Source organism: Ipomoea nil, unplaced genomic scaffold (genome assembly GCF_001879475.1).
Source record: "Ipomoea nil cultivar Tokyo-kokei standard unplaced genomic scaffold, Asagao_1.1 scaffold0642, whole genome shotgun sequence".
Classification (NCBI taxonomy): domain Eukaryota; kingdom Viridiplantae; phylum Streptophyta; class Magnoliopsida; order Solanales; family Convolvulaceae; genus Ipomoea; species Ipomoea nil.
In genome coordinates this window covers 620001-644431 of record NW_017617070.1, presented here as the reverse complement: position 1 = coordinate 644431, position 24431 = coordinate 620001, and the positions used below count along the sequence as shown (strand labels likewise).

The window sequence follows — 24431 nt, the reverse complement described above, 5'->3', positions numbered from 1 at the left end:
GGGAGTCTGTTGTTGCGGAGAGCTACGTCGCTTAGTGTTTGGGCGACTTGTGTTAGTTGCTGTAGAGTTTGAGTCAGGGGGTCGTGTGTGGTGGGTTCCGGAGTCCTTGATTGTCTTCTGTTTGGCGCCATGCTGCTGTTTTACTGGGCCAATCTTTATAGTAATGTTGAGTTAGAGTTTTGTACCCTTACCTTGGTGCGATAAGCGGAGGGGAAGTTCTTTTAATCTAAACAAGAGTGAGGGGAAATATGCGATGGTGGGTATACTCACAATCTCACCACGCGTCTTAAGTCTCCTAAGTCCTATGTACTTAAATACCTAGAGTTCAAGCCTAATGTCTTAAAGTCCGATCTTCGAGGTCTTATCCTAGGGTCAAACTTAGGCTCTGATACCAACTGTAATACCCCAAAATTTTAAAACTTTTAAGATTTATAGGATAAAGGTAAATTCTCATTAAAAACATAACATAAGAGTACGGGGTGCTATGCCACACCTGAGCTAGAGGACACAGGTGCACAGGCTAACTAACTAAAATCCACAATAATGTCAATACGTAAGCATGACACGCAGGTCGAAAGGGAAACTATCTACTCTATGCTCCAAGTCTCTAGCGCGCTCCAGTGTCTACTCATCTGTGCCTGAAAGCCAAATATATCTGTTCAGCGAGAGATGCCAGTAACCCACTCCAACGCGTTGAAATACATTATATATATATATATATATATATACGAAAACCATTTTGAAGCAGGAAGATATATACTTAAGAGACACTAGTTTTAAAACCAAGAATAGACTCGATAGATAGGGATAAGCACATTCAACAGTTATAATCAAGTATATAAGGATACTAGCATATATCCTATGGTCACTGATTCACTTTATCTCATTCATATCATCATTCCAATTCGTATCTCATCACACACAAGCACACTTTGGTGGCGCCACAGGACCAATCGCATGCCCATACATGAGGGTCAGCGCATATAGCTCTGACACGGCCCCGCAGCACCCTGCCTCATATCGCAATACGAAGGGGTCGATCGCAACCGACCGATGAACCGCAGCTCATCATAATGTTTGATCGCAACCAAACAGTGGACCGCAGCCCAAGAGTAGTCATCTGACCGCAGCCAGGAATATGAACCGCAGCTCATGTAAAACGTTTGATCGCAACCAAACGGTGGACCGCAGCCCGAGAGTGTAATTCTGACCGCAGCCAGCTTCTGAACCGCAGCTCAGGAATAACCAATTTGATCGCAACCAAATTGGGGTATCATGCACACATAACACATAGCAAGCACATGCAACCCATATTAACACATTGGGAAAGGGGAGAAAACGTATAATGAAACCTGTGCGTGGTCATCCACATACTAGGAATAATCCTAAGGGGTTCATACTTCTTCCACCTCGGCCAACGGGATACCAATTCACTAGCATGCGATATATAAGACTCACTTATCCTACGAACGGTACCCGAAACATCAAACTAGACTTAGGCACGATAAACGGAGTCCGTTGGGACACCACGAGGGTCGGGAAAAAATCAAACGGGGAAGCCGGAGTCCCGAGGTGGACAATTTTCAGCGGGTAGCCGGTGGGTGGAAGACCACCCGTCGGCTGCCCGTCGGCAACCAGTCTCCGGGCAGTGGGTGCCCGGCGGGCAGTCGCCTGCCCGCTACCGACAACGCCCTTCTCGGGCAGCGGGTAGGTGGCGGGTCCCCCTACCCCCCACTGACTCTTTATCAAAATAAACGTCCCGAGAACCGTTGTGGAACCCGAAACCATGCTTAGACACTTTTTAACGCAATTGATGACACCACGTAGACAATTTAACGGATCAAAAGCAAGAATCATATAGCACATATCCTATCATGACTTCAAAACATAATCAACACCCGAACATGCGAAATACCACCCAATTATATCAAGAATAACACAATACGAAATTCCCAATTTTAACCTAGGCCTCTAATCATATTCAAATCGATAAAATCATAGTTCCCCTTTTAATTACCAAAACATCAAGATTCATCAAGAACATCACATAATCATCAAGAACCTCTTATCATCATCAATATTATCAAGATCACACATAAAATCATCTCACAATCCTCAAGAACATATCATCAATATCATAAACGATTCATCAAGACACAAGTATAGAGAGGAGGCCAAAGAAGATAATTATAGCAAGGAAAATAGGTTTTGTTGAGACATGGGTTACCTCTTAGCCTTAATTAATTTCCTTGGCTATGAAGGGTCTTTCTTTAAGATTCCTTCTTTCTTGATTTCTCCGAGGGGATTTCTTGGAACTTCTTGTGTGGTGAGAGATTATTGTGGTGTGGGTTCTAAGTGCCTCCTAGGCCCCCTATATATATATATATATATATATATATATATATATATATATAAGAGCCCTAATTAGGGTCCAAGTGGTATGGGTTTGCTAATTCTATTTCCTATAGGACTAGGGGATTGGTTTTTGGGTTAAGGGCTAATGGACCATGGTGGACCTTTCTTAATTAATTACTGGAATTTAATTCTTTCTTTTGGGTAAATGATTAGATGATTAATTGGTTTTAGGGGTCGTAACACGGGGTGTTACACACTGCCACACCACCCCTCACCTCCCTCACCAACGACTTCGGCTTTCCCCCAACTGGCACCAGTCAATTCTCCCCCACCGCCCTCAACGCACCCCGATTGTCCCCAGCCCGCAACCCCACAAAAGGGTGCAACTCCACCGGCATCAGATTCTCTCGTGCCTTCAAACAAAACATATGGACGTGGCCCATCATGCCACAAAAAGAACAGTGCTTGTGTAATCGTTCATACCGAAAGGTTATCCAACACACCGTCTTATCTCGCTTTACCAATTTCATACCACGCCGTAGCGGTTTACCAACCGCAATAGACACCCGGACTCGGTAGAACGTGAGCCATGGGGCTCCCGTAAACTTCTCATCATGCTTCACAAACGTTCCTATGAAATTCCCGGCCTGCTCCAGCACCGTGTCAGACGTATACCCCATAGGCAATCCATGCAACTGAACCCACATATCAACCGAGTTCAACTCCACCTCCCCAGGCACGGCTCCCGCCACCACCTCTCGGCAGACCAAGGTATTTTTTTCGAAACCCCATGGTCCCCCTTCTAAGACATAATCAACGTCTGTCTTATGATAGAAGACAAACAAAAATAGCCCCGGTTGAATCTCCGTAACCTGTACACCTCTCACCGGCTGCCATACGGACGTCATTACTTGCTTCATGAACTCTAACTTGACCAATTTGGTCGTTAGAAAACGTCCTACAACCGTCCAGGTCTCCTCATCATCATCATTAAGCACGCCGACACCCTCTCCTTCCGGCACGAACTCGTCGTTCTCATCCTCCAAATCCAAATCGCCCCACCTCTCCATCAGCCTTTCCACCTCGCTGCCTGCCTCTGCCACCGCCATGTCGTTCGAACACAGCTGTCGCTGCCGAAGCCAATGAACCGTCGACGTAAACCGCCAAAGAAAACCACCGGAAGACGTCGAAACCCTAGCTTTACCCTAGAGAAGAAATCGGAACCCTAGTCGTCGCTAGAGAGAGAGCTAATTAGTTAATAATACTCAATTGATGAATTTGAATGTAAAGAATTTTTATATTGGAGAAAAATAAAGACAATATAATTAATGAAATTATTTCTCTTATTTAATTTATTGATAATGGATAATTTTTAGTGAATTAGGGATACTTTTTGTTATTTTTATTTTGTACTGCTAACTTTTTTATTATTTCATTTATTAGTATTAATCATATTATTGTTATTTTGTTTTTAATAATAGTATAGATTAGATTATTACATAAGAATTGTATTACGCTATTTTATAATATTAGAATAGAAATTTTAACCTAGAAGTATAGTACGAATAGGAAAGTAGAAAACAATATATTTTATTAGAAAGCGAGACATTTTAGGAATTGGGCGCGAAGTTAAAGTTCAGGATTTTATTTTTATATATAGTATAGATTAGAATAGGAATTTTAACGTAGAATTATATACGAATAGAAAAGTAGAAAACAATATATTTTATTAGAAAGCGAGATTTTTTAGGAATTAGGCGGGAAGTTAAAGTTTAGGATTTTGTTTTTATACATAGTATAGATTATTAGTATTAATCATATTATTATTGTTATTATGATTTGGTTTTTAATAATAGTATAGATTAGATTATTACATAGGAATTATATTACACTATTTTATAATATTAGAATAAGAATTTTAACCTAAAAAAAATTATAGTACGAATAGGAAAGTAGAAAACAATATAATTTATTAGAAAGCGAGATTTTTAGGAATTGGGCAGGAAGTTAAAGGTTCAGAACTTTGTTTTTATATATAGTATAAATAGTATAGATGGTATAGATTAGAATAGGAATTTTAACCTAGAATTATAGTACGAATAGAAAAGTAGAAAACAATATATTTTATTAGTAAGCGAGATTTTTTAAGAATTGGGCGGGAAGTTAAAGATTTAGGATTTTGTTTTTATATATAGTATGGATATGGATGGTATAGATTAGAATATGAATTTTAACATAGAATTATAGTACGAATAGAAAAGTAGAAAACAATATATTTTATTAGTAAGCGAGATTTTTTAGGAATTGGGCGGGAAGTTAAAGTTCAAGATTTTGTTTTTATATTAGTATAGATAGATAAGAGTAAAATAGAGTACTAATTATGCCAACTTTGATTGGGATGGGGTTCGAACCTAAGACCTTTCTTATTGAAATCAATGAGTAAGTTAAAGGTGAACTAACAGAAATTAACGGAAAAGATAATATTTAACGGAAAAGTTAACGGATAATCATATTCATTAAGGATAAATTAAGAAATCTTAAGGAAAAATTAAAATCTGATCCATCTGAGCCATTCATTTGATTAAAAAATTTGACTGCCATTTTCTCTACCCATTATAGGACTAACTCTCTTGGGCTCTTATTAGTATAGTTGATATAGAAGAGAGCTCATGTGTGGTCATGTCATTAGGTGTGGCGGTGTGGTCGTATCTGTGTCGTTGGATCAGTTTAATCTAACGGCAGTGGCTAATTACTGAGGATTTGAGGTTTTTAACGCGTTTTGGTAAGTGGGGGTATTATGGTAATTACAGTGGCCATTTATAGCGGCCGGGTTCCAGAAATACACCAACAGTGTTGACAACATGCACCAATAGTGTAATAAAACACACCACAGGGAAACACACCAATGGTGTATTCCTGAACACTGTATAGTGTATTTATAACGCTGTCAATCTCGTCATCAAGCCTTCTTTCAAACCACTCATACCTTCTCTGCTTAGAGCCTAATAGATCCACCACAGTAAAACTCTACAAAAATAAAATACCATTAGGCATTAATTATACAATTAATTAATAATTCATGCTATTTTATGGACTTAGGTGCATGAAACTATGCCTTAAGGTGCGTTGTTTTAAAGCATAAGGTGAGTTAAAATAAATCTAAAAAGCCTTGCAGGAACAAGTTGAAAATTACAAAAGCAAGACCTTAAGTGTTTAAAGATAGGCCTTAAGGTGCGTGAAAATATACCTTAAGGTGCGTTGTTTTAACGTTTAAGGTGAGTTAAAATAAATCTAAAAAGCCTTGCAGTAACAAGTTGAAAATTACAACAACAAATCATTAGGTGCGTGAAGATAGGGCTTAAGGTGCGTGAAACTATACCTTAAAGTACGTTGTTTTAGAGCTTAAGGTGAGTTAAAATAAATCTAAAAAGCCTTGCAGGAACAAGTTGGAAATTACAACAGGAATGCCTTAGGTGCGTGAAGATATGCCTTAAGGTGCGTGAAACTATATCTTAATGTGCGTTGCTTTAACACTTAATGTGTCTTAAAAAATGAATTACAACTAAGTATGTTGTAAAAAAGATTCTCACAGGAGAAGTTGTTTGTCTGTACTTCTCCATGTGATTTAAAATCACAGACTAGACATCCAGCACACCAGCACCCACATATTGATTCGACTTCAAGGACAGCAGCTGGTCCATGATCAACGATTTCTCCCCAAATTTAAAAACATTCTCAGTCCTACAATATTCATTTAAACGTGTAAAATAAAGTAATAAAATGTGCACTTAACAAGTACATTTAACATAAAACAGATAGGCACTTTAAGTAAAACTTGCACATCGAAATCCTTGCTTTCAAAAATCCAATGCTTACAACCCTCTCAGTCGCTATGAATTCTTGAGAAATATTCACTTGTCTTGATACAAACGGAGATTTGTTTGGTTCTGAAATTCCTATTGATCTACGTGTCACTTCTTTCTGTCCTTACACTTGAAGGGGTGGTGCTTGAGCTTTTGCACCCTTTTTGGATTCATATTTTTTAAGCTCTAGTGTCCTTGCTGGAGTCAAAAGGTTGCTTTTGTAGTGTGGCTACAGCTGTTGTGCTTGAGTCATCAGGATTTTACACCATGGCAGGCTGCTATTGTACTAGGGCTGTTGCTACTTTTACTACCTTCACATTTCAGGTTAATGTTGTGCTACAGCTTCACACTTGAACAAGGGCATGGGCAGCTACTTCAACTTCTGTTGCCTTGCTACTTTCAATATGATGTTGCATTTGGGCAGGTACTACAACTTCTGCAATAGAAACTTCATGTTCTTCAGCAACAACTTTCCCTTTCTCGTTCTTCTTTGCAGCAGTCTGTTAATCATCATTATCAGGACTGTCATGAGCAACAATGTCTATGATGTCATCCCAAGGACGAGGCCTAACCCCTGATGGAGTTGGAGTCAATCCAAGGATGAAACTTGGCATAACAGATACCTCCTTGCTATACTCTTGCCTCCTTGGTATAGTAAGGTCATTGGAAGCAAGATTCTTTGGATTTCCCCACCATGTGTCGTGGCTGCTCATTCCTTCAACATCTTCTTGTGAAAGAGATCGTTGCAGCACCTCTTTCCCAACACCAAGTATTATGTGAGCCACAGACTGCAAGGCCTTCATAAGTTCATTGTCTACAATCATTGGTGGTGCTTTTTCGACCAAATCAATGATCTTTAGCATGTTTCCACCAAACAATTGCAAACTCTCTATAAATTTAGAAATGTGTGCTTGTTTTCTAATCAAATTTAAAATATAGCTGGGCACATAGCTGAGGCTAGTGGCGAAGGGATTGCAATGGGAACCGATCCAGGAGTTGGAATGAGTTATGAGGGAGCACCAGTTACAGCTACCCCGTTGGGAGCACCACAGGGTTATATGAGTAGACCCCAAGGACCTACTTACAAGGACTTATACGCCATGATCAACAACCGTTTCGACAATCTGAGTGCCCACGTGAACTATGGATTTGCCAACTTTGATCAACGGGCAGTGGTCATGGAACAAAGAATGGGGATTGAGAATGTACAAAGATGGAATCCCTATGGGTGGGATCCAAGTTACATGCTGCCAGGTGGTTCATCGGGAGGCTTTGATTTAGGTAACCAGTTAAGCTTTTGAGTTCAGATAATAGTTTCGTTTGTATAGGTGTTTAGACTTTTGCTAGGTTAGGCGAAAACTCAGAGATTCCTAAACCTTCCAAAGTATCCCAACAGAAAATTCTCAACCTTTTGGTTATATCTACCTTACTCTTCGAGAACTTGATCCACTCGTTTCTTCTAAGTTTCGGGACGAAACTTCTTTTAAGGGGGATAGAGTGTAATAACCCAAAATTTTATTTTATAAAACCAATTTTAAGAAATTCCGAAAATAGCCATTTTCACTCCATTAAAAATTTTTGCGATCAATTGGTGTTTGAATAAATTATTTTAGTCACATTTTAAATTAATTCGACACTAAAACTTATTTTATTCCAAAATCCTAAATTTTCGGGTACTTCGCGTATCAAGTTTTAAATTGAGAAATAAATCTGAGTGAAACCGGGAGAATTCAAAAAGACTTTAAACAAGGGTTCATCTAGATAACTTTTTGAGAAAATTCATTTCCAACCCCAAAGTATTTAAAATAACATTTCTAGCCCTTGGTTCATGATGCTAGGTGAACCATATCATTCCAAGAAGCATTTGCCTGAGAACATAATCTAGCCAAGCTTTTACCATTTTGCCCTCACCCAATCATTTGCTTTCTACCTAGCGTCTTGCACCCTATATAAATAACACTATTCATTTGTGATTCTTTGATCTCCAACCTTGCCTCTCCCCAAGCTTTGTCTGATAGAAGCAAGAGAACATTGCAGTAAGCTTTCCCCTTCATTTCCATTCATCTTAAGGTTTCCTCTCCTCTTAGCTTTCAATCTCTGAGGTTTCTTAGTCTTGGCTTGTGTTTGAGATGTTTAGGTGGTGAAGGAGGTGGTGTTTGAGTAGAGAGGAGGTAGAGATCCATACAAGAAGAAGAAGCTTCAAGAGGTATAACCCCATGGACTCCCGGCCTCTTGATTTTTGGCTTTGTGAAGCCTTTGATACTGAGTAGAAATTATGAGATTTTGTTGTCTTTATACTTGGAAGTGATCTAGTAATTGTCTTTGAGTTGTTGAAAATGTTTTGAACTTGTTTGGATAGATTTTGCAGATGAAAATGCCATCTGGTACACAGTGTGCACTAGATCAGACCAGCAGCCCTAGCCGCGGCCCATCAGGAGGACTGCCAGCTAGAGCCGGGGTTACCCGAACCTAGGGCACGGCCCTAGGAGAGGGCCGCTGCCTAGGCCCGGCATAGTAATGGGATTCATGGGGCGGCTCATGAGGAGTCCTGCCCCAGGTCCCTGAGTATTAATCTGAGAAGTTTTTGTGTAGTGGTCGGGCCCTTGTGGCTCAGCTACGTGTCATTTCGGGCCAGGTGTCACGGGCCCTTGTGGCTCGGTACCTCGGGATTGTCTCGACGCACGTTTTGGCTTTGACTTCGTTGAATTTTGATAAAAAATGAGTATATTATGAGGGATTTATTGAAGAAATTGCTACACAATACATATATTGTTAAGTTCACTGTGAAGAAGAAATGTTTTGCCTATGTGATCTGATGATATTTTTGTATTGAGTAGAGAAGCATGATCATTTGAGAGTATGATTTGTTATGAAAGCCTGACTAAGATGTGATATTTGTTCAATGAGAATTGAAGCATATCTTGTTGATAGAAATGTATAGAATTTGCTATATTGCAAACCGAGTATGATATTATATCCTTGAGTATTTTATGGTTTATATACATGGTTTAGAAGCATGTTACAGAGTATTTTGCATCTTACATATGTCATATTTCAAAAATGCATAAGGGGCCAACGTGAGCCCAAGTATTATTTTCAAAAAGCCATAAGCATGTGGTATATCATTCTTTGATGTATTGAGAAGTAGTAGAGTTGTTGCATACATGAGATTGATGCATGAGAGAGATATTTATGTATCATCTAAATCGGTGAGGTTTTGGAGGATCCCGTTTGGACTATGTCCTCTCTGATGATTTTATGGACATTGCGGTCCCAGTATATGTAACGCGGCGTATTCCCACGTTACGAGGTTGGAAACTGCCCACCAGTCTTGGAATCCTAGTCAGGGGGTGTGCACACTAAAAGTTCGATACCTGATTCTACAGAGTATGAGTATAGAACGAAGATAGTGGTTCGGTGGACGAGTAGAGTATTAGGTCGGCTAGACGTCGTGCCCAGATAGGTTCATTCACACTATGATGAAGTTCCTACCTCGTTCATTTAAAGAGAAAGTATGAGTCATTGCGACTCCAAAGAGAAAGTATGAGTCATTGCGACTCCAAAGAGAAAGAAGTGAGTCATTGCGACTCTAAAGAAAGAAAGAAAGAAAGCAAGTCGTTTATGACTCAATGAGACCTCCACAGAAAGTACTCTATTTTTACAATGAGTGTATGAGTATATTTATAGTATTGCACGAGATTGCATATGAGTATAGTATTGCACGAGATTGTATATGAGTATATTTATAGTATTACACGAGATTGCATATGAGTATAGTATTGCACGAGATTGCATATGAGTATAGTATTGCACGAGATTGCATATGAGTATAGTATTGCACATGATTGCATATGAGTATGGTATTGCACAATTTTGCATTTGAGTAGAGTATCGCATGAGATTGCATAACGAGAATGTTGATTTAAGATTGTTTATCAAGTATGATTGTTTAGTTACATTTGAAGCCTTGTATATCGAGTTTATGTGATGAGAATTTGAGAGCATGAGAATACATGTTGTATGGTTTATTAGCATGATGCTACTTGTAAGCATGAGTTGCTTGTTAAGTTTATTGTGAAGTTTACATGTTGAAGTATCTAAGTTGTTAAGTCTTATCTATCGAAGCATGTCTGTTGATATTATAGGTTGCAAGCATCTAGAAAGTATGTGATAGATCTAAAGCTGTCTATGAGATGAGTTTGTTGTTTACGAGTGAAATCAAATGTTTTCAAAGTATACTCTATAGTACTTTATAGGGTTGAGTGTGGTTATACTTAGTTGCGTGCTAACAGATGTTTTCCTATTTGTCTATGTGTTGCTTGCAAAACCCCTTTCAGGTGAGCCCAGCAGTGAGAAGTGATCGAGTTAGATTAGTCTTGTACGTACCTTGAGATTGTCTAAACTCTTATGTTTTGTTAATGACCTTATTATCCAGATTTTAGACTTATGATGATTTGTAGACTTTGATGATGTAGACTTTTGGGGTGACTTTTTCCCCCATATGATTTTCAATATTTTTTATGGATGTTAGATATTTATTTTATTTCTAGTTCTACCCCCTAGCCTGTGCAATTACTACGGAGTGGTCGTTGTGGCGGCGACATTCCCACTAATTATCTTTTTAGCTATTAATTCCGCTACTTAGCTTATTATAATTGTGGTTTAGATTTATGATTAAGAGTTAGAAAAGTGGTGCGGTTGTGCGGTTTAATCTGGGTCATTCATCTCGCTTAAATCAACGTCCAGGATTATCAATTTTTTTTTAAAAAAAAACGTGGTGGCAATTTTGTAATTTTTGTATCTAGGTCAAAATTAAGGTGAGCGGTGTTGTGATTAATGTGCGTGAGTTTTGTATATAAGATGCATGAGTCTTGTGCGTGAGTTATGTGCTTAATGTGCGTGGGGTTGTGCTTAATGTGAGTAGTTGTTAAAACTTAAAGTGTGGACTTTTGTGCTTAATGTGTGTGAGATTTGTTCTTAATGTGAGTGAAGTTTGTGCTTAATGTGCGTAGGGTTTGTGCTTAATGTGTGTGAGGTTAGTGATTAATGCCAGTAGTTGTTGAAACTTGAGGTCTGTGAGTTAATACTTAAAGTGCGTGGGTTTTGTGCTTAATGTGCGTGGGTTTTTACTTAATGTGAGACATTTTAAAATCTTAAGTGTGTGAGTTTTGTGCTCAAAGTGCTTTGTTTTGTGCTTAATGTGCTTGAGTTTTGTACTTAAGGTGAGTGATTTGTGTATTTAAGATGCGCCATGTAAATGATTAAGGTGTGTGACTGCGTCCAACCACACGGGAAGCCATTCCCGCACCTGAACCCATCCCTACATATATATAAAATTGTAGAGAGTGAGTTTCGAACCTAAGACCTTGTTGGGATTTATTCATCAAACTTTCATCCATCACGCCTATACAAATTAGTCATTGTAGTATTCTCCTTGATGTACTTCTTTCTTGATTCGCTACATATATATATATATATATATATATATATATATATATATATATATATATATATATATATATATATATATATTTTAATCCCTTGATTCACTTTCCTAGCGGTTCCCAATTCCTAAATCTCAATTGGCAAGTATCATTGTTAATTAAGAATGACAATTCCCAATTCAAAATCTCAAATAACAATTAGCATTTTCGACCAGAATCTTCTACTACTTTGCAATTATCATTAGTTTTAGTTTTTAATTCAATTCTCAAATCTCAATAAGCAAATCCCAATTCTCAATTAGCAATTGATAGTTTAGCAGTTCCAATATTAATCTATTATTCTCTATAAAGCATGTTCTCCTTTTGCTCTCTTTGTAGTCAACACGGCTACACAGTACACTAAAGCAATTCCCAGTGCAGCACGCAAATGGCAAACGCAGCTCGGCAGATCGCACACGGTAGCTCAACTGATTCCTCAATTCTTCTTGATTACACAAACTCTCAAGTTCTTCAACTCTCTTAACAGGTAATTAAAATTACGTATTTTTCACAATTTATTGACATGAATTAATAATTCCGATTTCAGAATAATATATTCAAGAATTTGTTTCTTGATTAATTATTTATTCATAGAGTTTCTAAATAAATATTTTTTTTCTTTAGGATTTTATAATTATGTCTTCTAGAAAATATTCATAAGGGTCTAAGAAGCGTTAAAAAAAAATTGAACAATTAACTCAATCTCAAAAGGGGGCTCTTGAGAAATTCATTACAACAGAATTTTAGATGTATTTTTTATACAATATTTATATTTTGATACAACTTTTTGAACAATTATTATTTATATATAGAAATTAGTTTTTTTTTTTAAAAGGCCCCAAAGTAAGATATTACACAGGGCCCTAATTTTATCAGTCGTTATATCGTGGACCGCGGTGCACGTGCGCCACGGTCAAAACGGCGCCGTTTCTTTAAGTAAAGAAAAGGCGCACCGTTACTATTAACGGAGCGCGCATTTTTTGGTGTGTTAATTACCAACTGAAACTACAGTGTATCTAAACTAATAGTACAATGTATCTAAACCGACGTTGCCTCGCGTATTATTTTATATATTATCAAATGAAACTGCAGTTATATCAAAATGATACTGTAGTTGTGGTGAAATGAAACTTCAGTGTATATAAAATTAAACTGAAAAGCATTTCACATATTTTAGTGGATTTTGTTCAACGAAGCTGTAATTATATCGAAATGATCATGTAATTGTGTTTTAATGAAACTATAGTGTATATAAAATAAAATTAAATAGCATTTTCACATATTTGAGTTTATAAATATCGAATGAAACTGTAGTTGTGTTGAACTGACACTGCAGTATGTACAAAATGAAACTGAATAATAGAGTTATTTTTTGTGGAACGACGCAAAATGGGTGCCGTTTCTTTTCATTAAACTAAACGACGTCATTTTCAAACTCGGTGCATAATCGATTATGCACCCGGGTGCACGATATAATTTGTCAATTTTTATTGAAACAGCCCTGCTCCCACTTGCGTGACCCGAGCCAACTTGTGTCTTTGTACGAGAAAGGCACCACTTGTGTCTTTTACTTCATGTATGTATGGAAAGTAAAGGAGAAGAATCACAGAGAACACAATCCTTTGTAGAGAATGTAAGGACTTGAAATGTGTTGAACCATGTTTTTCTCAACAGTTTTTGCACATAGTTTTTGGAGAAATGTTTTGGCATAAAATTTTTGTGAAATTCCATTTGAACATACATGTTATGACGTTTTGCTTTACATGGAAGCTAATTGTGGAGACGTAACCTTCCCCTACATCAGATTTTAAGGAATGAGAAATTGGTGTTTTGAGACTTTACATAATTTTGTTGGACTTAGTATTACTAAACTAACTTCACAAAATGGTTGCTTTCAACTCAAGTTAACCTTATCATACGTTTAAGTTGATATGGTCGCTTTACTTGGATCACGAAATTGATACCAATTGGATATAGCTAGAATAAACATATATTGAGCCTTTTTGCTTTGTCATCTTTTTTATTACAAAATGGAATAGAAACTGATAGATTACAATTTCATTTCCGGAAATTACAAAAGTACGGTATACATCATGTTTTTTCGGAGCGAACCGGGTGGACCTGGACCGTTAAACGGACAGAGAAAGACCCGGACCACAGTGTGTGGTTTACACCGAAAGGGGAGACGCGCGTTTTTAATAAAACGACGTCGTTTTTGCATCCATATGCACCATGCATACGGATGCACATCATAATGCTGTTGCCGGGAATCGAACCGAAATTTTTATTTTTTAAGGGGAGACGCGCGTTTTTAATAAAACGACGTCGTTTTTGCATCCGTATGCACCATGCATGGTGCATACGGATGCACAGCATAACTACTCATTGAGGATGCCCTAATAATGTTTTCATTTTTGCAGCGCTGTCATGATTACTTACAGAGCATGCCTACTCCTAACCAAAGGTCAAGGGTTAGATCCTTAGTTTTGGGAATTGAGCATCTTTAAATCTCCAGGCCAGCTGTCTCATCTAAAAGAGGTGCATACAATCTAACGACGAGATTAGTCACTGTGTTTGATGGTGAAAATCCTGGATATACCAAATAAATAAATAAATAAACAGAGCATGCCTACTAATACATGCAAGTAAGACAGCCCATTCACTTTTACATCAGTTTACCCTAAACCTTTTGAGGATTTACAATGGCCGGACAGTTCATTCTTGCTTCCCAACTCACACTTGATTCCACTTCCAAAGTCATTCGTGTAATTTAGTTTATTCAGAAATGGTAACTCTACGGCCCAAGTTTATTCATATATTTATTTTTTAGTTTAGTAATTTTCGGAAATGAAATGTAATGTATAAATTAGTAATTTCCGGAAGTGAAAATTTAATGTTGAAATTTGTATTCGGCTTAGTTTTGAATTTTGAACAAACTACTAGAACCGAAAAAAAAAAATTCAGGTTCGATTTCCAGCAACAACATATGAACTAAAATTCCAGAATCGATGAATAGCATAATTTGCCATCCTCAATAGTGGTAGGATTTTGAAGAGATTTTGCAGGTATGATTTGAAAAGAGAAATGAGTGAAAAAAAAAAAAGAAAAAAAAATTAAATTAAAAACTGAAACCCCCCACACCAAAACCCCCCAAAATCCCCTAAATAACATAACAACCCCATCCCTCTCTCTCCTCTCTCTTCCAACTCATCATTTTTTTCTTAAAATCTGTGCAAAATTCCCCTATTGGAGATGGCCTTAGGATGATAAACATACACAATAGCTATGTATGAAAACGAAGAGACGGTATCATAATTACTGTCTCATAAATAAATATATAGACGAATGGGATTAAGTGTAGACCTAAGAATGGTTAGGAAAGAGAATGTAGGAGGGGGGAGAAAAAAGATATAAAAAAAAAAAAAACAAACAAAAAAACTTTTTTTTTTCTAAAAAGAAAATGAAACGGTAATGCATCAGGTGCGCCACTCGGGCACGTGCACTGCACGCGCCCGAGTGGCCTCTTGCGTTTTCTTCACGCGGAGACACCAAGGCTTTCTTTTTATTTTTATTTTAGTGTGGACCCCACAATTCTATCACCCTTTGCAGGAGAAATAACTCCACAAATAACTCCACCCACATTTCTAAATAACTCCATTCAAGTTTTTTTGACTAAAACCCCCAAATAACTTCTAATGTAGATGCTCTAACAAATAGGATAAGACCTAGTAGTAAATTGAATGATTACAACCTATTTAACTTGTTTAACTTCTACCAGGACTATGTGGTCTAATGGTACCCGGGTTGGACTTCCATTTGGAAGGTTGTAAGTTCGAGCCTCAATGGAGGCGTTATTAGCTCGTTGTGTTTCAGTAGGTTGAGAAAGTATATGAACAGATACTACAATGTAATAGAGCTAGTAGCATTCAAAAAAAAAAAAAACTTGTTTAACTTCTAAAAGATGTCTACTTACTGCAGCTTGAAGTTGGAAAATCGGTAAGCAAAATCCAACCAACCAATGATAACAAACCTAATGCTTTAAGGAAAATATCGCCCAAAAAAATTTGAATACATATTTGTTAATAGTGTTTAGTTGAGCGGGAAAACAGATCATTTCTATTGGCAAAATCCTGTAGCTTTATTAGTATAAGAGATAAGAGATAAGAGATGACCATTGTATGATAGAGTAACAGATAATAAAATGACAAAGTCCCTACACATTAACATGACAACTTTAGGTAACCTGGGGCCTGGGTGTGGTTGAGTGGAAGAGACTCATTCATCCTTAACCAAAGGTCAAGAGTTCGATCCTTGGATTTGGGTATCGAGCAGCCTTAAATCTCCAGGCCAGCTGACCCACCTAATAGAGGTGCCTACAATTCAGCGAGGGGATTAGTCACTTTGTCCGATGGTAGAAACCCTGAGCTACACCCAAAAAAAAAAAAAACATGACAACTTTAGGTAAAAACCAGTTTCCAACTGCAAAATAATCTTCCAACACTGCAAGGGTAGAAGTACAAACCATGTAAGGTAATTTGTTGCCCAACCCTTACTTCCTGTGTGGCGCATATTTCCCGTTCATTGTTGATCAAACTTCTATTCAGGCTCTGCCAACAAACTTCATCAGCACTTTATTATGCCAATCATAGAGTACAGGGTCAGATTAATTGAAAAGAAATTTGTAGAGAAATAGAGAGTATTTTGTAATTACTTCATTGAAAGCCTTACCCTGGTAACCTTGAACAAGTTCGACAGAGCAGTAAGTCTTTGCAAATTTGGTTGGTGGGTTTTGCCCATAGAAATGGGTATGAAAGTGATTGTTGTTGTTTGGTTGATAGATTTTTTGAACACTGCTATGGGTTTCGAATACCCCATCAATTAAAAAACCCATACCCAAATAAAATAAGGGTTTCATTCCCTTATTCATTCTCAAGCACTACCATTAATAACCATTCCCATTCCACCCTATTACCAAACATGTTAAATATTTTCACCAAAACCCATTACCATTACCGAGTATTTGATACCCATTCCGATTCCGATTCCTATGTGCGAACCAAACACACCCTTAGTCTTTCCAAATAAACCTGGCCTTGAAAAATCATGTATTATCAAAAAGAATGGGCAGGGAAAAAGAGCTTCATAATTAAAATAATAAATAAATCTATTACAGCAAAGACAGAAAGTTACCATAGCATATTTATCTGATGAAATATGTCATATAGCACCTGGGAAAACATTCAACTTGGATGTAAATTAAAAGTAGAAGACTTACAGTATACCCAATAAGGACAACAGTTACAGGAAACCGGATAGATTGATCTTGAAGAATGGGAAAGAAATGACAGGGTTTAAGCACTTAGAAACCAGAGCTAAAATAGAACTATCTAAAATTCACACAACCTTGATAAAGAAAGTGTTCCTGACAATAGAATTAAATGCTTGATATTTGTTGCAACATCAAGAACAGCTTTTATCTCCCAAACTACAAAGAGAACTAAGTAGCAATACTACAATCATTTATAATGCTTCCCAGCAATCAGCAGAAAGAAATCAAGCAATTTGTCACAACAGAACTGCCTGCCATTGACTTTGATTCATTTCCCAGAGCATATTTTCTCAGTTGTCTCTCAATTTCAGCATTTCTGTCTAGGTATAGGAACCCCAAGGTCACAGTCCCAATTCCTTGAATTCAAGTTTAGACAATCCTATCCTATATGATATAAAATGGTAGACATGGGGTAACCCCAGCCAAAATGGCTAAGCATACAAACTCGTAACCACAAGGCCATAGAGCCGATCAGCTATGGGCAATCTAGGCTGGTTTACCTCCTTGTAGTCCTTTGGGCAATCTAGGCTGGTTTACCTCCTTGTGGTACTTTGTCGGCTAGAGTCATAAGGCGGGGTTTACCCAGTAAACACCATCTCATAGCTGGTTTATCTCTTTGTGGTCCTGGCTAGGGTCACAAGGCGGGATTTACCCAGTACACACCCTCGGGTAGTGACTGTGGTTTCCCTCATCAACCATAAAAAATGGTAGACATGATAATAAACAGCAATTAGAAAAGCTATCTTAAGAACTTCTCTAGGTCTGGGTGATTAGCTCAAAGTGATTCAATTACATGAAATCCAGTATAATAGCAAATAGTAAAGATTGACAGTAAAAACAATGCAAGTTAAAAAGGAGAGACATACACAAAGAACATGGCATGAATTTATTTGTCCAGCTTCTGAATGAGGAGGATTTACCAATCATCTAATACACTAACAAATCCCCAATAAAGGACTAGAGGAAGGTAGGTGGGGATCTCTCTCATATCCATTGCTGGAATTTGAAAGTGGAAAGAACATTAGATTCTTGAATTGGAAAAAGAATCAATTACAAATGGATCCATTCTTGCTGACCAGCCTAGCACCAACCCTATCAAGCCTTTTCACCATAGCCAAGGCCTTGAGATTCCCTTCCTGGATAAAGGCTTCTACCATTCTTTTACCAATCTCCATTCCCTTTTCCTCATCATCCGTAACCGCGACTGCAGTGGGTCCCGCACCGCTGATGGTGCACCCGAAGGCTCCGGCCTGAATAGCCGCCTTCTTCACGGCCTCCATCCCAGGAATCAACGGAGCTCTTCTCGGCTCCACGATCTTATCCGATGAAAGCGCCTTCCCCAGGCCCGGCAAGTCTCCTTGCAACACAGACGCCACCAGAGCCCCGGCCTGACTGCAGTTCCACACGTGGCTCGACATCGTTATCTCCGCCGGCAGCGCCGCCCTCATCTTCTTCGTCGGAGCTTCGAATTCCGGGTTCACCAGGACGAAGAAGAGGCTCTTTTCTTGGGGGAACTTTAATTGGATCAGCTCCAACGGGTCGTAGCTACGAATGAGCACAAACCCTCCCATGATAGACGGCGCCACATTATCCGCGTGGTACCCGGAGACCTTGGATTCCGATTCTAGACCCGCGAAGACAAGGTCCGAGACGGACAATCGGCTGCCGAATAGCTCATTCACTGCGACGGCGGCCGCGGCAGCGCTGGCGGCGCTGGACCCTAATCCACTCCCCAAGGGCAACCCCTTCTCAAGGGAGAGGGAGAGCCCTACGGATTGGATGCGAAGCATCTTCATAACAGCAATGGCGGCAATACCGGCACAGTTCCAGAGCGGATTCTTGCTGAGCTTATTCCCCGCCCCGGAGATTTCAGAAATGGACACTTGCCCGGGAGGAACGTCCGGATCAACGCGGACGGTGACGAAATCGCCGATGCCATCGACGGCGCAACCGAGGAAGTCGAAGCCGGGGCCAAGATTAGCGACGGTGGCCGGAGCAAAAGACTTGACGGAGGCGTAAACCGGTTCTGGGTCAGAAACGGCGAGGGTGGAAGAAGTAACTGCAGAAAACAGTGGGCCGCATCGGCTAATATTAAGAGCGGGTAAACAAAGCGGAGGGTTGGGATGTCTTGTAGAAGAGATAGAGATAGAGGGGTTCAGTCTATTGAGATTCAGTGAAGATGGCGGCTGATAAAAGGTAGCCGCCATTGTAGATGAGTTGAGTGAGAGTGCTTGGGTTTGAACTTTGAAGGGGATTTGAAGGCTTAAACGGCGATTTCCTCAAAGCTTTGAAGCGTAATAACGTTTTCGCTGCTCAGTCGTACGGACTAAATATACTAATCTGTGAAATGGAAGTGAGAGTACTAATAATTAATAAATCATAAATGTTTCTCCATTGTATATTAAGGGGTCGTTTGGTTCACAGAATCTCAGATTACCTTAGCGAATGTTAGATGGCTGTGAATGTTAGATGGCTGGGAATGTTTAGTTAAAATTGGGGTATGTAATATAATCATGTTTGGTTTAGGTTATCTTTTATACACACTATAATATCCTTAACATATTTTTATATATTTTAATAAATTTAAAAATTAAAATAAATAAATAAGATAACGATATCATATATAATTACATGATTTTAAAATATTAACTAAAATCTTGAACTTGAGAAATAAAACTATTTTATATGCTAACATAAAATAATAAAAAATATATATATAATTACAAATATATATATATATATATATATATATATATATATATATATAAACCAACATAACCAATGTTATCTTACATTACCTAAGATTTTGAAGGGAATCACATTCCCTTTAAAATCCTATGTGGAGGGAATGTGACATTCCTTGGGAATGTTAGATTCCCTAAGATAATATGAACCAAACACCGGAATGTGAACTTTGGAATGTCACATTCCCTTGGTTATGTTATATAACCTGAACCAAACGTCCCCTAAATGTTTAACAGTAAAAGATATTTTTTGTCCTATACTTATAGGACTAGACAATTTTAATTCTCCATAACAAATATTATTAATTTTTTGCCATACTTATTGTGACGAGGACAATTTTGATCTTTCGTAAAAATTTTCATCTGTTGACGGTCTAAATGAAGGACATTTCTGTCATTTAATGTGTTATTTCTCAAGCGCAGAAGAAAGTGCGTTGTAGAAAATAATTAGTGTGTCACAACCGACTTCCTTCGCAAAATAAACAAGTGATTCTTGAGAGTTTGATCCCCTCACATAATGCAACCCTTTCAAAAATGAAGGCAAAAAATTCAATGTAATTAAGGGAGTGTTTCCTCCATTTTAACAACTGCATATAATATTGAAAGCTTTGTATATATGAAATAGGTACGGGCGAGTCTATGACACACAGATATAGGAGCTTTGTATATATGAAAGCTTTGTAATTTCCAATGCTTGCTTATTGAATACTATATTCTCATTGATGGTTTTATTATCTTGTTAAAGGCTGTGGGATCATCTTAGTTCAAATTTAAACTTGTACATTCAACAACAGGAAGCCCATCTTGATGGAGTGATCGGTCAAAGAAAGACCTGCCAGTGTGGAGCATGCTGTGAAGTTTGAATCTGACAGACCAAGATCCCGCCATAAAAGGGAATGGAAAGGCCTGCTGAGAGACACAGAGATGAACACCCAACTCTGCAGGGTGTTGTGGTGGATACTACTCGCCCACAGATGGAAAGTCAGCATAAACTTGCACGTACAACACAGTCCATATCTCCCAACTCCAAGCCAGAATCTCTATATTATTTTACTTTTAATCCATATTATAATGTACATCCGCACCAGCAGCTAGAGGATTTCCTCGGCGGCAGTGTTGGTTAGCTACTCCGACAGCCAAACAGAGACTCAAGACTCGTCGCTCACCCACATCTCCACCTCCACCTCTGCGGCGGCCTACTTTAACAACCGACAAGATCTGCAGTTCATACCTGGAATTCAAACCTTATCCACAAACTCCGGCTCCAACGTCGACTCCGCCTCTGTCCCCCGGACTCAGGCCATCGCCACCGTCGAGTTCACCCGCTATTCCATTGAATCTGCCCTCCGCTACTCCCAACGCCCCACGTCCCCCACCGAAGCTCTATCTCTCGCTGTCAACCCCCAGACTACCAAAAATGTCATTGTTTTCGTTGACTCGACAACCCCAAGAAAATCCCCGACACCTTCAGAAAATGGAGACGATGAGAGAAATCAGAGAACCAAAGAGATTAATTAGGGATTTCAATTTATAATATAAATCTTCTTATTATCAGATTTTTTTTTTTTATTGAAATCAAGAACAAAACACGCAGAGATATAATATATAGAAGGAGATAGGTTGAATTGACGCAAATATCCCTTCTCAAACGGTTAACAGACGAAAATTTTGAGGGAGGATAAATATTGTCTACCATAAGTGTGGCCATAAATTGGCAAATTTTTTTTATAGAGGACTAAAATTGTCCGTGCCATTGGCGGTGTTTAATTATTTATTTATTTATTTCATTAGTTTGTATGATAGAAAAGATAATATTACCCATGTTAAAATGAGGAGTAAAATTTTTTGGCAAAAATTGAACAAAAAATGCATCGGAAGGACCAAATTTTCTAATAAAGTCATAATCGTGGACCAATTCTACAAGTTTTAAAAGTCGTGGATCAAAGTTGTTAGTGACACTATAGTCGTGAGACAGAAAGTGCAAAAAACTCTTATTATATAAATGCCCATTATCATGCCCATTATCGAGGATCAATCACATGATTTATAACACGTTATCAGCACGCGTACTTTGTTTATTCTTGGTGAGAGGATTAAACACCGCCCTTACAATTTGGTGTTCTTGTTGAGAGGATAAAAAGTACGATACTTAGTGAAAAGAGAGAGAGAGAGAGAGAGAGAGAGAGAGAGAGAGAGAGATACAGCGAAGCAGGATGTCAGAATCATCTGATCTTCCAGTAACCATGCAAAATCTTAAGCAGATGTTTGATGAAATGCCAATGGAAGGACCAATTCCAATCCTTCATGGGCTCGATGGAAGCAAAGTCACAAGCTCAACATGAGAAAGCTAAAGCAGTGCAGGAGCAAGAGTTTGAGGCGTCCACACCACACTCCCAACGTCACCAAATATTCCGGGCAACTCCTGGGACCACCCCTACTGATGAAGGTTCTTCGGAGGGTAATGCCTTCGTACAGAAACACAGTAGCATGAGGCTTGATATCCCAAAATTTGGAGGAGCTGACCCATAACAATGGATCTTCAACATACAGGAATATTTCAATTTCCACCAAACTCCGGAGACCCAACGGTTGCAAATTGCTGGGTTCTGCTTGGAGGGAGATGCCTCGAAGTGGTTTCGTTGGATGAAATGAAATCGCATGATTTTTGGGTGGCACGATTTCCTGGAAAAGGTTGAACTCCGATTTGGTACCACGCATTTTGAAGATCCTCTGGCCGAACTAGCCAAACTTATGCAGACAGGAACTGTAGTAGACTTCCAAGCGGCGTTTGAGAAATTACTCAACAAGGTGACAGGAGTGTCGGAGACTCAATTGGTTTCCTATGTCATTGGAGGGCTGAAACCGAACATACGAAAGGAGTTATTATTAACCAAACCAAGGTCCATTCTAGCAGCTTTCGAGTTGGCCAAAGCTCATGAAGCTCGCTATAATGAATTAATGGCTGAATGTCGCACGACCTACCGCGGGAACCCAAGACCTCCTACCATTCAAGAAGAAAATCGTTGGCAACCCAGAGGCATTCCGCACTCACGAAGGGCATTATGAATTCTTGGTCATGCCCTTTGGTCTCACGAATGCGCCATCTACTTTTCAAGTAGCCATGAATTCTATCTTGGGTCCCTTCCTGCGGAAATTTGCAATTGTCTTTTTTGACGATATATTGATTTATAGCTCATCAATGGGGGATCACGTTGCACATGTGCGTGAGGTGTTCCGTTGTTTGCAAACTAATCATTTTTATTTGAAGTTATCCAAATGTGATTTCGGTCGAGATTCTATCACATATCTTGGGCACATCATTCATCAGGGGCAGCTTCAAATGGATCCCAAAAAAATTGAAGCAATTCTCTCTTGGCCAGTGCCGATGAACGCCAAACAATTGCGGGGGTTCCTTGGGTTAGCTGGTTATTATCATTGCTTTATTAAAGGATTTGCTGACATTGCAACTCCACTTAAAGACCTGCTAAAAAAATATGCTTTCAAGTGGGGTCCCGAAGCTGATAATGCCTTAAAATATCTCAAGGCTGCATTGGCTTCTAGTCCTGTTTTGAGTCTACCCGATTTCACGAAGCCTTTTGAAGTGGAAGTAGATGCGTCGGGCATTGGTTTGGGGGCGGTTCTCATGCAAAAAGGTCATCCTATTTCTTATTTTAGTAAGAAAATGGATGGGAAATGGCAATAAACATCGACATATCTAAAGGAATTATAGGATTTGACCGCAGCCATCCAAAAATGGCGCCACTGTTTACTTGGGAGTTCCTTTCTTGTTAAGACAGATCATTTTAGTCTTAAAGAACTCCTATCCCAAAGGGTTCACACCCCTGGCCAACAAAAGTTTATCCACAAACTCATGGGATATGATTTTCGGATCGAATACAAACCCGGGAAAACAAATGTAGCTGCGGATGCTTTATCCCGGTTGCATGAGGGTGCTTCTGTAATGATGGTTGCTAGTTGGCCTGTGTTAGAATTCTTGGAGATACTGAGGAAAGAGAACCAAGAATTAGAGGACCTTAAGGCTCTCCATCAACACATGTATGATAACACATTACCAGTAACTTTCTCTCGCTGGAATGGTATTCTATTTTATTGCAAACGCTACTACATCAGCTTCCACTCATCCTTAAAATCCACCTTATTGCGGGAATTTCACGCGTCCAAGGTGGCGAGGGCATTCCGGCGTCAAACGTACTTTGGTCCGATTGTCCGCGCTGTTTTTTTGGCAGCACATGAGACGAGATGTGGAAGATTTTGTTGCCTCGTGTTTTACTTGTCAACAAACTAAGTTCTTAACGAGCGCACCCGCTGGTTTGCTACAACCATTGCCAATCCCGGACTCGGTGTGGGACAAGCTCACAATAGATTTTATTATTGGGCTTCCACCTTCGCAGGGATATACTTCCATAATGGTGGTGGTCGATCGACTCACGAAATATGCTCATTTTGGCGTATTACCCACCCATTTCACAACCAAGAAGGCAGCTCAACTGTTCATTGATATTGTTGTCAAACACCATGGGTGTATCATTTCCGCCCCCATTAAAATCACATTGTCCTCAAGGTGATGGTAGGTACACAGTGGATTATTGTAATTTTTTCATGGTGTAAATCAAAAGAGCCTCTCAACATCGCAGCT

At 38.9% G+C, this 24431-nt stretch overlaps 1 protein-coding gene and 1 long non-coding RNA gene across 2 annotated transcripts; both read right to left on the bottom strand.

The window, feature by feature from the left end:
* Positions 1-299: 299 nt before the first annotated feature.
* LOC109174652 lies at positions 300-16471 on the bottom strand. Its single transcript, XR_002053134.1, has 3 exons — positions 16224-16471; positions 7463-7465; positions 300-309 (listed from the first exon to the last, which is right to left on the bottom strand). It is a non-coding gene; the product is annotated as an uncharacterized LOC109174652 (long non-coding RNA).
* A 1303-nt stretch (positions 16472-17774) lies between these two features.
* Positions 17775-19363, bottom strand: LOC109174651 (homoserine kinase-like). The gene has a single exon (XM_019323931.1). It carries the CDS (start codon positions 19235-19237, stop codon positions 18077-18079), a length of 1161 nt encoding a protein of 386 aa, XP_019179476.1. The 5' UTR covers positions 19238-19363; the 3' UTR covers positions 17775-18076.
* Positions 19364-24431: the final 5068 nt, after the last annotated feature.